This window comes from Adiantum capillus-veneris, chromosome 10 (assembly GCF_014529385.1).
Source record: "Adiantum capillus-veneris isolate H3 chromosome 10, ASM1452938v2, whole genome shotgun sequence".
NCBI classification, from domain to species: Eukaryota; Viridiplantae; Streptophyta; class Polypodiopsida; order Polypodiales; family Pteridaceae; genus Adiantum; species Adiantum capillus-veneris.
Window position 1 is genome coordinate 34,231,003 of NC_140940.1, and position 16,183 is coordinate 34,247,185.

General features: G+C 45.2%; 1 protein-coding gene across 6 annotated transcripts in view; it reads left to right on the forward strand.

Annotated features, from left to right (window-relative positions):
- Positions 1–15,843, forward strand: part of LOC147448671 (uncharacterized) — a 64,649-nt gene extending 48,806 nt beyond the window's left edge. The window contains exons 2-10 of one of the 6 annotated variants that reach the window (XM_086521213.1): positions 12,159–12,224; positions 12,558–12,653; positions 12,737–13,556; positions 13,649–13,715; positions 13,809–13,909; positions 14,006–14,050; positions 14,154–14,654; positions 14,744–14,846; positions 15,349–15,843. In XM_086521213.1, the coding sequence (XP_086377339.1) occupies positions 13,485–13,556; positions 13,649–13,715; positions 13,809–13,909; positions 14,006–14,050; positions 14,154–14,654; positions 14,744–14,846; positions 15,349–15,431 (972 nt within the window). In that variant the 5' untranslated portion in view covers positions 12,159–12,224; positions 12,558–12,653; positions 12,737–13,484 and the 3' untranslated portion in view covers positions 15,432–15,843. Of the gene's footprint in view, positions 1–12,158; positions 13,557–13,648; positions 13,716–13,808; positions 13,910–14,005; positions 14,051–14,153; positions 14,655–14,743; positions 14,847–15,348 lie in introns of all 6 variants that reach the window. The other 5 variants (XM_086521212.1, XM_086521214.1, XM_086521215.1 and 2 more) reach the window with 5 other exon arrangements.
- Positions 15,844–16,183: the final 340 nt, after the last annotated feature.

Below are 16,183 nucleotides of genomic sequence, written 5' to 3' on the forward strand. Positions count from 1 at the left end.
CTTTTATGCAAAGAAGAAGAATTTTTATAAAGCCAACCAATATGACTTTTGGGAAGACAAAAGCAAGAAATCCGAGAGTTTAAGGAAGGTGGACAGTCAATTAAATTTGACACATTTTCGGAATATAGAGATGCTTCGAAGGCTTTGTCTTTTTTACAGCAGTTTGACATCGCTTTCGCGGGAGAACGTTACTCAAAGCACTCTAAGATTCGGAGAGCTGCCTCTTACTTTAAGGGGAATGTTCGAACTTGGTGGTCCACGCTTCTATTAAACAAGATTGCGCCAATTAAATGGCTGAAATTCAAGAGGCTTTTTATTTCTTCTTGGTTGACTCGAGAGTATGAATGGGATATCCGAACTGCTTGGAACCATTTTCGGATGACCAAGAAAGATACAGTCGACGCTTATTGCGAGAGATTCTGGAGCTCTTTTCTACCCGCCTCTTCATTTAAGAAGATCTCGTTCAAGGAGCAGATTGAGCGGTTTACCTTGGGTCTTCCTACAGAGATCCGAGATCACTGCTTGGAAAAGAAGTGAGCTTCTATTCAGGAGTTGATGAGTCATGCGAAACGGGGTTTTGCCATTCACTCTGGCAGTCTGACTTACCCCACCGATGAGATCATGACACAAAGAGCTGAACAGACTTCGACAAATGAAAGTAGAAAGAGAAAGAGCAACTCAGAAAAGAAAGATGCATGACCCAAGCTTACTCCTCAGGAGCAGGCTCGCTTCATCAGGGAAGGGAAGTGCTTTGGATGCGGGGAAACTGGACACATCTCCGCGAAGTGCCCTAAAAAGGCACAGAAAGAACAGGACGACGAAAGGCCTGAGAGTTCGAGAGCAATTGAGGAACGTGGAAGAATAGGCAAGATGAAAACAGGACTGGTTCCAGATTGCGTGGGTACCGATCCCAGCACGATGGACGAGAATACAGAACTTTGCCGAGCTTGGGGCAACGAGCTTGGGGCAAAGTGAAAGACCAAGAGGCCCTGATCTTCTTTGATGGAGGAGCCAAGGCCAACTTCATTTCACCGGAATTGGCGGCGCGGCTCGAGATCACTCCCGATCGGATGGGATCACTTGCGGAGGCAGTTCTAGCGGCACCTGGCAGGGACGTAGCCATTACACCTGTCATTGGCAAACTTCGGTTGCATTGTCAGGGGTATTTGGGGCATGAGGACTTTTACATAATGCCTTTGGAAGGTTGTGGTGTTCTCTTGGGAATTCCCTAGTACCACAAGAACAACTCCGTGGTCGACTATCAGGCGAGGAAAGCGACATTAACTACAGAGAAGGGCATAACCATTGTACTTGACATTAAACTGAAGGGCGAGTCTGTCCCTATTGTATCGGCTTCGGCTATTTCTAAATTAATGAAATCCAGTCTGTTTGTTTAGTCGATCTTTATGAAAGAGTTGAGTGATAAGGATAGGACAAATATGTCTAAACTTGATAAAGGACGCCAAGATTTTCTCCACTCTCATGCCGATTGCTTCTTAGAGGGCCTGCCAGGCAAGTTACCACCTGCTCGTCGTGAAGATCATACTATTGATCTGATTCCTGGAAGCACACCACCGAACCGGCCACCTTACCATGTGAGCCGAGCACAGAATGAAGAGATTATGAACCAAGTGAAAGACCTCTTGGAAAAGGGTCTTGTCCAGCCAAGTACTTCACCACATTGCTCTCCAATGTTTTGGTTTTGAAGAAAGACGGATCTTGGAGAATGTGCATCGATTATAGAGCTCCCAACAAAATCACCATCAAGAACAGATTTTCAATTCCTAGGATCGATGATATACTCGACAGATTACAAGGATCCTCCTTCTTTAGGAGGATTGATTTGAAGAGTGGATATCATCATATCAGAATCGCGCTGAGAGACATTTACAAGATAGCATTTCGGACGACTTTTGGGTTATTTGAGTTTTTGGTGATGCCTTTTGGCTTAACCAATGCTCCTGCGACATTTAACCGGATGATGGACAGGATTTTTCGAGAGTACAGGCTATCTGTTGGCACTTTCTTTGACGATATCATTGTTTTCTCCAAGAATAAGGCAGAACATAGAGATCATCTACTTCAGGTCTTTCAGGCATTACGAGATCACAAGTTAGTAATTAATGCAAAGAAAAGTGAATTTTTCCTATCAGAGATACACTTTTTGGGACACATTGTGTCAGTAGCAGCAGGAGTGCAAATCCGGCCAAGATAGAGACTATCCATGATTGGCCCGATTTGAAGAATGTCCATGAAGTTAGAAGCTTCTTGGGAATGTGTTCGTACTACAGGCGGTTTATTTGAAAGTTTGCAGAGGTTGCTTCCCCTTTGCATATGTTGACACAGAAAGGAGTCCCTTTCTCGTGGGGACCCACAGAGGTGACTGCCTTTCAGACATTGAAAGAGAAATTGACTACGGGACCAGTTTTGACTTTTCCGGACTTGCAGAAGTCATTTGAAGTATATTGTGATGCTTGTGGTCGTAGTCTCGGTGCGGTCTTAATGCAAGAAGGCCATGTCATTTACGAGAGCCGATTGTTCTCAAGGCCGGAAATGACAGCACAGATTTATGAGAAAGAGCTTTTGGCGATTATCCATGCTCTTACTCAGTGGCGGCATTACCTACTCAGAGCGGATTTTACTGTCTTTACAGACCATCAAAGTTTGCGCTACTTCTTGTCACAGAAGCAACTATCAGAAAAGCAGATGCGGTGGGCGAACATCTTGTCACAGTTTCACTTCCAGATTGTCCATGTTCAGGGACAGAAGAATGTGGTGGCAGATGCTTTGTCTCGGAAGTCGTTGGTTCTAGCTATTTCCGCGATACATCATAGGAGCTTCGAGGATATGGTTGACAAGTATGCCACAGATACAGATTTTGTAGACATTTTCACACGAATACGGGATGGAGAGACAGTAGCGGGATATTGCTGTCTCTTTGAGATGCTCCTAACATGACGCATCTTGGATTTTTTGTTGTAGTTCCCGTTGGAAAAGCAACTTCAAACTATCTGATGAAAGACAGTGCTTTGGAGATATCACTCCGTCTTGTGTACTTGTCAAACTTCGGGATGGCTACTTGATGATAACACTACGCCATCTCTCTCTCTGCTCGCCAAATTTAGCCGCAAGGCCTCCCTATCACTAGCGCTACCTAGTTGCCCTATTCTAGCCGTCTCCTGCACCCCAGCTATTCTTGCCAGGTGCAGGAGCCTATAAAAGCAACCCACTTCCTCTCTCAATTTCTAAGATGTGCCAGCGCCAGCAACAAGAGTTTACTCGGCGGAGAATGTGCAAGCAATCAGGCGAAGCCAATGTAGAGGGATTCGCTTTTTCGTACTCAGAGCGACATGTACCAATCACGAATTTGCCATACGAGTTGTTTTGTGTTTGTGCTTTTGCAAGTACTCCATCACGGAGAAGGAGCAAAGCAGGCCTCGGCCTATGCTCTGAGATTCTGTAATCGGGATTGGTATGAGCTCCACGCTTTGGAAGCCGACGGAAAACAAATTGAGAGTTCGTCTTTCACGAATTGCCCACAAGGGAAGGAATTAACCATCGAGTCTGGTGAATTAGAATGGAGGGGTTACTCCAGTTCTTGTGCTTGTAAAAAGATTCTCTTTAAGGGGGGGGACCAGCCCAACTTCTGGTCCCAAATATTGTGTCGATCTCCTCCCTCGACTCTTTTAGTTGAAAGTTGATTTATTTTGAGCTTGTTAATTATTCGTGTGTGCTCCCATTTGTGGCAGTGGTATCAGAGCTCGGACCCCTCTCTTTCTCTGCAAAGGAGGACGATTCCGGGATGGAATGGGAAGAACCATGACGAGCCACGAAAGAACCGCTGAAGACGAACTTCAGCAAGTACGAGCTCAACTCGCGGAATGGTGGCAACTTATTTCGTTGCCGGCTGTCCAGAAGGTTTTGGACGGAATCAAGAAGCCGCAAGGAATGGATGCCAATGGGTGTCAGGGAAATCTCTTGCTAGAGGTAGCAACCCGCAGGATGATAATGCTGAAAGAGGTCCCGAAGCACACAAGGGATCTCCGGATCAAGACAAACGGCCTTCCAAGAGCAAGGGCCAGGAAAAATAACTTTCTTTGCTTAACGAAAGCAAGGATGTCTCTATCTCTTCTTCATCATACTCTCTTGACTATACTACTACTTCTACTTCTCATATAGTATCTAAATCTTCTCCAAAGAAGAAAATTCCTACTACTTCCCTACATAACACTAAAGAAAAGCCCCAGTTCAAGAAGGATAACCGCAGACATCACCGCAAGATGCAGGTTTTCAAATTCGATGACAAGGATGTGAAGTTTGACAAGTACACAAGACGGAGTGATATCTCCAAAGCACTGTCTTTCATCAAATAGTTTGAAGTTGCTTTTCCAACGGGAACTACAACAAAAAATCCAAGATGCGTCATGTTAGGAGCATCTCAAAGAGACAGCAAGCAACTGGTGGTTAGCCAAGATTCTGGAAGGTACACGAGTTAGAACGTGGGCTCAATTCAAAGCTGAATTTTATGAACAATTTGTTCCGCCTGACTTCGAGAAGGACATTCGGAAGGAATGGGACTGGCTCCTACAGAAGGAACATGAGAAAGTCACGGCTTATGTTGACAAGTCTTGGTCGGTTCTTCTAAAAGTTACTCCTTTCATGAAGATTTTCGACGAGGAAAAGATGCGAAAGTTCGAAGCATGCATTCAACCATGGCTTCTGAAGAGCATGAAGGTGTACCCACATGACACCCTTCAGCGGATGATGGAATCGGCAATCATTGCTAAGGATCTACATTCCATTGGTACCCGTGGACGGAAGGAACATAGCACGTAGTGTGCAAGACAAAGAGCAGTTTATGATGACCATGGCAAAAAGCGTCCCCCAGAGGACCCGGATCAGCCTAAGAAGCCAGAGGGTGCAGGAAAACGGCTCAAGCATCTCACGCCGAACCAAGTACAGACCTTCAAAGAGAAAGGAAGGTGTTTCTACTGTGGTGAGAAAGGACACATGAAGCCCGATTGCCCTGCTGGGCAACAACGGCAAGAACAAACATCTTCGAAGAAGGAACCCGCTCCACCGAGCTTGAATTCCATTCCTGATGTGCAAGGGAATAAAGAAACCGAAAAAGAGCTCCCTCCCTCCATTGCATCCCTCTCTCAAGCTCCATCCCTCCATCAGACATCCCTCCATGGCACAAGCGTCCGCATCACATGAAGGTCCCTCGGTTGTTACGAGGGGCAAGAAGGATGAGCCTTCATGGTGGGATGCGGTGCATTCCTAAGTCTTGGGCAAAGACGGCCAATGTGTCTACATCCTGCGGAGTCTGGAGGTGTCACTAAGAACTTGGCCAACGGCCACAAAGTCTGTACCAGTTCTGTAACCCCCAAGTCTCTCGTGTGGTGAGAGAACTGGAGGGCTAGTGCTTGCAACCACTCCCATCACTGAGTCCAGAGTCCACTCAGACTGGTCCCTGCCACAAAAGGGAAAAGAGAAGCTAACCGCTGTGTCCAGGGCCACTATCCTTATATCTGCAAGAAACAATACATGAACTCTAAAACAAGCTGCCTCAAATTTTGGTGAAGGGTCTCCAAGAAACCGTGTGAAGTCATAGGTGAAGAAGAGGTTTGCAAGAAAGGCTGTCCCGCTCTCGCCAAGTGACTCGTGGCAAAAGCGCTGCCAAGAGATCTCCTAGCAGTCGAGGAAGGTCCTGCCCCATGGGAGGGCTGCGGGATAGGAAGAGAGGAGATGTGGAAGCAGGGGGGCGGGGAGCGGCGGAGGGAAAGGGGGGAGGCGGGGGGGAGGGGCTGTCGAAGGTGAGGCTAAGGTGGAGGGTGGAGTTGGGACCTCGTCTTGCTGAAGAGGGTTGAAACGGTTCCCTGTGGGAACCCACTACTGCTAGCCTGGAGCCTGGTGACCACTCGGAGGGCAAGGCTGACGTGGTGGCCCTTGTCGACGCCGACCGCGAACTTGTTGTCAGCCCTCCTCTGCCTGAGCCCCAGGCTTGAAGGGTGAGTCTGCCTGAGTACCCTGTGACTCTGTATGCTGCTGCTAGCCAGCCCTAGGAGGCTGGGGCTGAGCCTGAGGTGAAGATCAGGGGGGTCTCAAACTCTATCTGGTGGTAGCAACACCCGAGAAGCTGAACGTCCAGGATCTTGCCCACCTTTTAACAAATGTGGGCCTGGAGGAGAACACGCACCTCTCCTCTGCTAGGTTGGGTGCTGACGATCTTGCAGATGATGGAGGCGGCTTGGAGGCTCTCCACCTCTGCGGCTAGGCTCGCTTGCTCGATCGGCGAGAGAGCAAGTCAAATGTTGGGCTTTGCAGGGTTGAGCGAGGGGGCTTCTAGAGAGTTCCTCTGGGGCGGAGCATGAGCCTCCATCTGAAGGTCAAGCCATCAAAGCCAAGGCGTCAGTAGAAACCCAAGCCGTCGGCCGGGCGGCAGGGGGGGGGGAGCGCAACGTGAGGGTCGGGGGGGACGCGTCGGCAATGGGCAGCGCGAAGGGGGTGGGTGAGCGATGGTGAGAGGGGGGACATAGCAGTAGCGAGCGCTTTGAGGTCCAAAATCAAAGCCCTATGAGTTTCTATTTTACACAACACAAGATTGTGTATACATAAGGTTTGTGCAAATGCAAAGGGTTTTGTGCAAAATGTGTGTGCAAATGCATGGTGTGGGATTTTACAATCTTCAAAATTGAATATTACATACATTTCAAGCTCTTTGGTGTGCAGACTAGTTCGGTGTTGAAAGCTCTGCGAGAAGATCCTCTTTAAGGGGAAAATAAAACTTTCTTCCTCTTGCGCCATTTGAAGGGGCTTTAGGCCCGACCCTTTGTGAGAACAAACAATCTCTCCTCTCATTCTATGGGAAACCCTTAGTTTGAGCCTTTGAATATTTTGAGCCTTTGGGGCAACTTGGCCGTAGGAACTAAGGCCAAAGGAGGGTATGACATGGCTCATGGCGAGGTTCAAGTTAATAGGTGACGAGCAGAGTTGGTAGGGCACGAGGAGCTTATGTGGGATAGCACAGGCCCGATGGCCTGCAAACGGGTGCAACGCTAGTGTTTGTAGAGTGTCGAGCTCCGATGGCTAACCATAAGCAAGGGTTGAGAATGGAGGTGGAGCCGATGAGGGCTATGCCAATGGGCTGCTGCAATGGATATGGCGGTTGATGGCAACAAGGTGTAACTCTGTAGCAGGGCGCTGGTAGATGGAGGAAGCCCCTCCGAAGCCTCTAAAAGTTCTCCGTACAACTTGCGCCTCTATTACCTTGTATCCCGACACAAACTCCCTTCAAGGTTGGGCACAAACGGCATAGGGCCCCAGGGGCTCCGAGCTTAGGGCAGCAACAAGGCACGGGAGAAGGTTTCGAAGGAGGTGTAGTGTGAGGCAGCTGGGGAAGCTACGAGGTAGCACCCAAGGCTTGTGAACATCAGCAACAGTACATGGTTGATTGGTGCCGAGTGATGATGATGCAAGTAGGGACGTCGTGTTGAGGATCTACTCTCTTTAAGGCTCCTCAGCCGGCGTCAGTAAGTTGGTAAGAACCTTCTGTTAGGGTTTAGGCCCCTCGGTCAGGATCTGCAAGTTGCCTAGGGTTAGGATCAGGGAGTCATCTTCAGTATTCTTCTATTAGGGTTTAGGCCCCTCGGTCAGGATTTTTACAAGTTGGCTAGGGTTAGGATCAGGGAGTCGTCTTCAGTGGCTGACATGTCAGTAGTCTGTGAAATACACCCCTCTTGAAAGAAGAGTAATCGTCCATGATTAAACTTGCAAAACTCAATCAAGTTAGCTCAAAATCCGAGGGTCAAGCAACTTTTTCATTCCGCATTGGAACTCTTGATATTCTAGTGTAGCAACGTTAGCCATCACACCTAGACCGCGTTGATCTTGAAAGGGATGTCTCGATGCACTAGTATTACATACCCAGGCAATCTCGCCCAATATGGAAAAATTTATGGTTGACACATCACAAAACAACATAGATGATTACAAATGCAAGTACATGACATAGAGACATAAACTCGCCTATGAACACTCCCCTTGAGTACCGAGGTCCCAAGCCTTGAGAAATTCAACGACCCCCCCTCGAATGCTCCCCTTGTAACTGAAGTCTGGGCCATGAGATTCAAAGGCCTTATACAACTCCCCAGACCACAACCCGTGTCGCTTGGAGGTTCCAAATACACAGACCGCAACTTGCATTGTTGAGAGGTTCTACATGAATACTCCTCCCAAGAAAAGCCCGAGCCATGAGATATTTAGACATCTTGAAGCACATTCTTCTATTCAATGCTCCTCCCACACCAATGCCCAAGCCATGAGTTATCCGACATACAAAACCGAGTTGAAACTATTATCAAAACTAGAATCAAGCAATACCCAATCGGCACCAAGGCAAGTACTTTCAAATAAAGCTCAAAGTATTCAAATACAAAGCAAAACTAAAATCATTCTGGGTTTGTCTCAATCAGTCGAACTGTAAGGACGAATGGCTTGTCTTTCTGCACCAAAGTGATGGTACAGTTCCAGATCTGGATGGTAGCATCGTTTGATCGTGCCAAGGCATGCCCAAAAGAGCATTGCAATGCCCTAACTTCATGATGTGAAATTCTGCCTTGCCATGGTACCCTTGGATGGTGACAGGAAGATCACCAATGAGTGGTACAACCTTTTGAGTTTTGTGACAAGCTCGAGCAAACTAATCATACTCAAAGTCCATTTGCTTCAAGAATTCTAAATGGATGAAATTCTCGGTTGCTCCTGGGTCGAAGAAGATAAGTGCCTTGAAGCCATTAGTCTTCCATATGTTTTGCATAATTCTTTGAAACCATCAAGAGAGATGCCATAAATGTTGGGAACAAGTCCCGCCGCAATTTTAGCTTTCTTAGCAAGAGGTTGCTCTGGAGGCTTATCCCCTTTTGTAGGATATTCATAGGAGTTGTGTCCCGTCTGGAAACATTCAAAGCATTTGCCTTCTTGCAATAGATTTTATCGTTGGCGACGTGTCAAACGAGGTCTTGCTGATTGGGTTGAATTGTCTCGAGAATCTTGAGAATTTTTGCATTTTTGTCAGTCAATCTTCCGTAGCAAACTTCAATTGTACTTTCATAAGTTTGTAACCGACCGCAGCATGGTCTGCTCGCATGCATTTTAGCACTAGCTTACTGGAGGTGTATTCACATGCCCAACTCGGAAGGTACTACACCCATCTAATGAAAAGCTAGGGTTCTAGGTAAAAATACACTGGATTCGGAAATATAGCCTCTCTCGAGGCTGCAGAAAGTGACATGTGACCATGTGGCTCCTTTTTTGGCATGCGATATCTGGCTCTTATATCCTGCTTGCACTTTCGGGTCTAATGGTGGGATGTGGGTCCCGGCCCCCGGGGATTTGTGGCCTCGGGCGTTGTCATTGCTTCCCTCACGGTGAGTCCTTGGTGCCAGCTCCTATAGCACATGGTGCTCGATGTTTGGCGGAGTGACGGTCTGTTTCTATTGACTTTTCTTCACCACCAAACTAACCCTTGATCTATGAAGCATCAGGAGGAAGAGTGCCAGATATTTTGATAAGGAATATCCATGAAAACAAAAACATCCCAAGCTTGTCTAAATCTGACTTCAAACAAAGGCATTGATTAGGAAGCACTAAATTGACATGTTGACCTTCGTTTGCTAAATGCAGGAAACTTGGTGATAATAATAAGTATCTCCTTGATGTCCTTATCAAAACTTTATGCTTTCTGTCATCTTATGAGTTAAAATGTTGCATAAGGTTAAACTCAACTTTTCATATCCACATGCTTTATTTTTTGGGAGCTTTTGAGTCATATCCTTTTTGTGCTAGCATCTATAAAAGAAGACTTTCTTACTGACCAGCCTGAAAACGCACAGTGCATGCAACTAGGGTGGAGCACCTTGTGTCCTTACTTTTGACAACTGCCATGTTAACAAGACAAACACCTAAAGCGAAGTTGATAGCATTGCTTCACTTCAGTTGTAATTTGCAGTTGTTTACCAGTCCTGAGTTGCAGATTTTTTTTTATTTTTATCTTTTTTCCAAAAGAGAAAATCTTTCTATTAAAATCACCTCAAGGGCACAGACCCCAAGGTAGAATTACATCAGAATAATACAGAGAGAACACCATAAATGGTATCACCAAAAAATAAAAACCTAGGGAAATCTAAGATACAAGATTGCATCAAATCAAGGCTAGATATGGGGGTTAAGTCTTGAAGACCTCGCAGGCGTCTTCAAAGACTCAGCAGACTTCTTAGCACTTTCTACCAAAGAAGGAAAATGCCGCTCATAAGCTGAATTTATGCCTTCGGAACTGCTACTGATATCCAAATCATTGCCCTGAGGATCAACTGGCGGATCGTGAAAAGCTGGTGAAGAAGTAGTATCCGAGGAGAGAGGAGAAACATTTTCTCTTCTTCTATACACAAGCTTTGGAGCCTCTATTCTCCTAGCTCGTCGTCTTCTTTTCTTCCCTTCCTTCCTCCTAGCTTTCTCTGCTTCACTTCTTCTCCTTACCAAGTGATCTTCCAATCCCCCATTCACATGAAGTGCCTCTTGTTTTGAAGCTTGCTGCCTTTGATCAGGAGAAATCCTGCGTCGAGTACAATCTCAAGCAACATGGCCCTTTTTGCCACAAACAAAGCAGTGACCAGGAAGACCAATGAAGAAAACCCTCTGTAAAATTTCTCCCCCATGAATGGTCGGGAGCGAAATAAATTGCGGAGGGTTCTTTGCCAAGGATGGGAAGAGCACCATCCTTATGGAGATTGTGCGATCCTCATCATCAGGAATCACAGCATCTCCAACCACAAAACCCATACATCTCCCAATTTCATTAACATGCGGAGCAAATTCTGGAAGAAGTCCTGGGAATCTAGCTGTAACTGCAGTTCCACCTACAAGTCCATTCCCTGTGTCCATTTGGCAAGAAAGCCTATGGCAAAATGAAAGTCCATAGGGCCCTGTGCTAAGACCTCCATGGCTTGACTTTCAAACTCGAACTGCACCCTGAAGAAGCCTCTCCCGAGAGGGGAGACATTCACAATCTTAAAATTGACGTGAAGAAGTGAAGCTTGAAAATAGTCCTTCAATAGCCTTGCTGAACAGGACTCCAAGCTTACGGTAGATTCGTGAATGGCGCGCAAGGTGTCAGAAGAAAGATGAATACCTATTGCAGAAGCGGAAGGGGGGGGTCGGAGGGCCTCATAAGGGTCTCCTGAAAAGGTTCCTCGAAGAGGAACGTCCGCCCCTGCAGCATCCATCTCCTTCCCGACATAGCTCTCCATATCAATCCTTTTGTAGCTGTGGGGCGGGGGGGGGGGAGGGATAGGCGACTAGGAGGGGAGGGCAAGGGTAAGGAGGCGAGCAGATAGGGATGGACGAGGGAGGGATGGGAGGCGAGCTGGGAAGGGGGGGGGGGGGGCGAGCTGGGAGGATGAGGCGAGGGAGCAGGTGGGGATGGCGATGGAAGCTACAGGATATCAGCGCGCCTTCCTGAGTTGCAGATTGCGAAGTACACGTATACATAGATTGGATACAGCTTGATTAACTTGCTCCTACCTAGCATGCACGTAAGACATACTTTCCCTTGTGAATAACACCTATGCACAAGATGAGGCCCTTCTACGGTAGGTGTTCTTAAGGACAAAAATTGTAAAACATATTAGACTTGACCTTGTGTAGGGGAATTTTTTGCATTTGTGATCAACAGAAGGGTAGAGACTGCTGCTGAAAAAAGATTTTTTTCCTCCTTCACACGACTGTTGCTTAGTAGAGGGTTATGAAGGTTCTGAGAAACTTCTGTGAAAATAGCTATTCCTGTCCTTTGTGAGCACTCTAGAAAGCAGTATTATTATTGCCAGTGCAGATGTGTGTCCCTAATTACTCTGGAGGGTGAACCAAACTGGTGCTTTTGAGGACTCCAGTTTCAACCTGCATCTGCATGTTGGCTCTGCTGTGCTTGAATTTTGTTCTCAGCTGTTTGTACTGTGCTGAACGGTCTGTAAGTTTGAAGCACATTTTGCTTTTAAAATGAAGATCACGAGATGTTTTATTAAGGAGGTAGCTCAAACATGTTGACAGTTGTTGAGTATTTGGTTCTGATTTCTAGTTGAACTGCTAAGTTCTGCCTTCTGCAGGTGGTAAAATCAAAGCCCTTCACAACGGATCCTGTCAATTTACAGGGTGGATTAGTGCTGCTGAAGGTATTTATTTGCTTGTGTGTATCAAGATAAAGTTGTGTAGCGACCATCAGCATAGTTCGGTGTGCTCACTAAATTATTTAAATAGAAGATCTCAATCTTTCTGTGCCCTTGTAATCTTAGAACAAGGTCTGTATAGAGAACTGTTCGAGTATCAAGTTCTGTCTTCAAATAAGACCCTAAACATTTGAGTGCAGGCTTGGAAATTTCCAAACGTGAGTGCCGGTCTTAATGGGCTGCTCACATACCCAGAAGAGGGGTTTTTTGTTGCAAGATACTGCTGGGTACTTGATATCTTGATTGCTGCTAACATGCATGTTTACAATTGCTGATTAGGCTGAGAAACTCATGAATGATGATGAGTTTTTAAACTTCTCTTAATGGCGACTGATATTCTAGACGGCAATTTAGTGCAAGAGGCTCTCTGAACAGGTGAACAAAAGGATCGTTCAATTCATGCTGTGTACTGAGTTCCTCCTTAAATGGCCCGAATGAGATGGAATCCTGTCTTGCAGGGATGTTGGGGAATGGTTTTTGAAGCCTTTTTGACCTTCCTGAATTTCTACCAAAGCAAAGATGTTGTTTTTTGTTTTGAATGTGTTATGCTGGTTCTAGTGGTTTGTACCTAGTGGCACTTGTGCTTCAGTCGTGGCAGGTAGAATTTCTTTTTATACTTGAGTCAGCAAGGCAAAGGTAACATGACCTTAGGCCTGAAAGAAAAAGGCCCCTATACATATTGCTTAGAAAAAGTAAGCCCAAGCACTCGTGAGATGAGAAAGGTTTTATCTAGACTCTAACTTCATAAGAAGATATGATGGTTCATAACTTGCAACATAGGGGCAGCAGAGGAGTTCGTCAAGTTTTCTTGAGGTGGTGGGCTCGTACTACTACAATCCTCACGCATCACATGGTATTAATCTAGGAAAGTTTACTTTTGAAACGATACCATGGCGAAGTAAGTATTATGTAGCTTCCAAAAATCTAATTGATAGTCACACTGGTATGAAACTAGGAAAGACACAAGATGTGAGGTCTATGTTCTGATGTCTCACAATCAATTTATATTGATTTTAATGAGCACAATCTTATGTATGCAGGCATTTTGTTTCATAATGTCCTAAGTTTGGAGCACCCACTTTGCATATGGGTAAAGGATCCAATGAGCTACTACCCAGTGCTCCACTTGGGTTCTCCCTCTTTGCATTCCGATTATAATTTGCTCCAACTACTCACTACCTAGTCACAAAAATCTAGACTCTACCTATGTTTTTCCATGCAGCTTCAGAGTCAGGCCTATGTCTACATGCCTCTTGTAGTCTGCAGCCTAATGACAAGGTTTGGCTAGTGGCCATCATGTCAAACATGAACATGGATGTCAAAAAGCTAATTCAGGCACTTCAGATGCTTTGTATTGTTTATGCATGCAGGGCCGAGTCCATTCTACCGACATACTTGGCTTTGGAAGTACTGATCTTGTTCCTGGAAAATATGAGGGTAAGAGATAGAGGTTGCAAAGGTAATAAATTTTGAGTGATTTTTCATTAATATAACAGAGTCCCAATATCTTTTATGCTGGTTTCTTGGCAGGGGGTTTAAAATTGTGGGAGTGTGCCATTGACTTGGTGAACATCTTACAAGGGGAAATTAAAGATGGTAGACTATCATTTAGAGGAAAGCGAGTATTAGAGGTTAGCGTTTCTTGCTTTTGAGCTACATTTGTGGTGTAGTTTTGCATCGGTTTTAATTTTTGGTTTGATTTGGTTATTGCTTGGCAATGCAAGCAGCTGGGATGTGGCCATGGGCTGCCAGGAATATACGCGTGTCTCAAGGTGCTCCAAATTTTTGTTGCCTTTGTTTTATGAAGTTTTAAGTTGAAGCAGATATATATCGTTGAATTTTGCTCAAATATCAATTCTGGCAACGATGTTGCAGGGGGCATCGCTGGTCCATTTTCAGGATTTTAATGTAGAGGTTCTGCGTAGCTTGACGATCCCAAATGTGAATGCTAATCTTGAGATGGCCCGGTCACGACAAAGTTACGGCAGTGACTCAGGTCAACCTCCAACAAAGGCAAAGCAGCTGTCTCCAGATGTACACTTCTATGCAGGAGACTGGGAAGATATGAGCAATTTTTTGTCGGTTGTGTGGTCGGAACCTGATGAGCAGGCAGTTGAGGATATGGGTAAAGGTGATCTCTTAGAAGGCGACTCCTTGCAAGAGAATTTGATTCAAGACACATCAGGCAAGCATGATAATAGTAAGCCCAGCAAAAAGTTCATAAAAAAACATACAAGAAAATTATCAGGTAGCCGGGCTTGCGAGAAGGGCACAGACGATGCTGGTATTCTTGAAGGGGGTTATGACATTATCCTGATGTCGGAAACAGTTTATTCAATGTCTTCGTTACCGAGACTGCTGGCACTGATCAAGAAGGTCTGTCAGGATCTGTATTCACAGAAGGGTGATGAGACCAAAGCTTCAACTGGCATATACTAACATCTTTTTTTCTTTTTGGTGTGTAGTGCCTTCGGCCACCATATGGTGTGATATACCTAGCTGGCAAGAAGCATTACTTCGGTGTTGGAGGTGGAACTCGTCCGTTCAAAAACATGGTCGAGGAGGATGGTAAGGTTTTGTTTTGGGTCTTCAGTCATTCATGCATCAATGGTGGGAGTCTTTACGAACATTATGAAAATTCTTGTGAGGCTGCCGCTTGTATTTGAAAAGATAGCTTTAAAGTTGTTTATGTATTAATTCTGTGAGTCTACACCACTTGCTACTGGAATTCTTGCAAGCCTGCTGTATGGCACGAAAGTCATATCGCACACTGTTTGTCAGAATTGCATGACCAAGGACTTGACGGATAGCTCTCTTCAAGCTCTATATGTTTATGCTATGATCTGTACATGAAGAATGCCGACAGTTGTGATGAGTGATTTTGTTCCCATAGGCTTCTTTGCTTTCACATGTTGTGTTAGTGCTCTGTATGCTAGAAAGGCATTTTTTATTGGACTCGTCACTTTTCTATGGGCTTCTTAATGATGGGTTCTGGTTGACCTTTACGTTGGAGCCTTCTAACTGCCAATCTTGTCGCTAAGCTGTTTGAGGTTTGTATCACTTTTTGCAGGTTGTATGGGTGCGCATCTTGTTGCGGAGTTTGCAGATGGATCATCCAATGTCAGGGAAATTTGGAAGTTTTTCTATAGGTGATCTTCTTTAAGTGATTGTGGCAAAGATCACCCCATTTTTGTAAACTTCCATGATTTTTACAGATAGAGCTTGGCCAGAATTATGTTTTGAACAACTCTTATCAATGTCATACCCTTGATTGTGGGGTATCCTTATACAGCACCAATGTTCCTCATCCGACACTTAGTAACCCCTGATGTACAAAAGAGCTCGTGTAATCTTGAAGCCAATGATTCTTGTTTTCTGAGCAGCACCATGGTCACCATCACCATAAGCTTTTGTAATGACAAAGCAGTTTCGTCTCAGGTTTTGAAGTTCTTCATGCTAACTAGTGCAGGTTTCATATAATCCGGAATCAATTTTGCCATTGAAATGTGCAAATGGACTTACAAACCACATGATACATAGTAATTTGACCACAACATTTTGGCAATGTGCTGAACATTTCAGATATAATTTGTAATCACCTTCACAGTAAGAAAATAGTGTTTAATTTTTGCATTCTGATACTTCACATACTACTATTTATTGAATAGGTTTTCTCTAATGATTTGTTCCTTATGGTCAAGTCCCATTTACGTCTCCAGAGCTGCAACAACCATTCAGAATGTAGGCATTTGTATTAATGTGCGCTCATGCTTGTGTGCGTGTGCGTGCGCGCGTGTGTGTGTGTGGAGAGAGAGAGAGAGAGAGAGAGAGAGAGAGAGAGAGAGAGAGAGAGAGATTTTTAATGTCGTAGGAAACTATCCCAAGAGACCTTAAAGATCTATCCG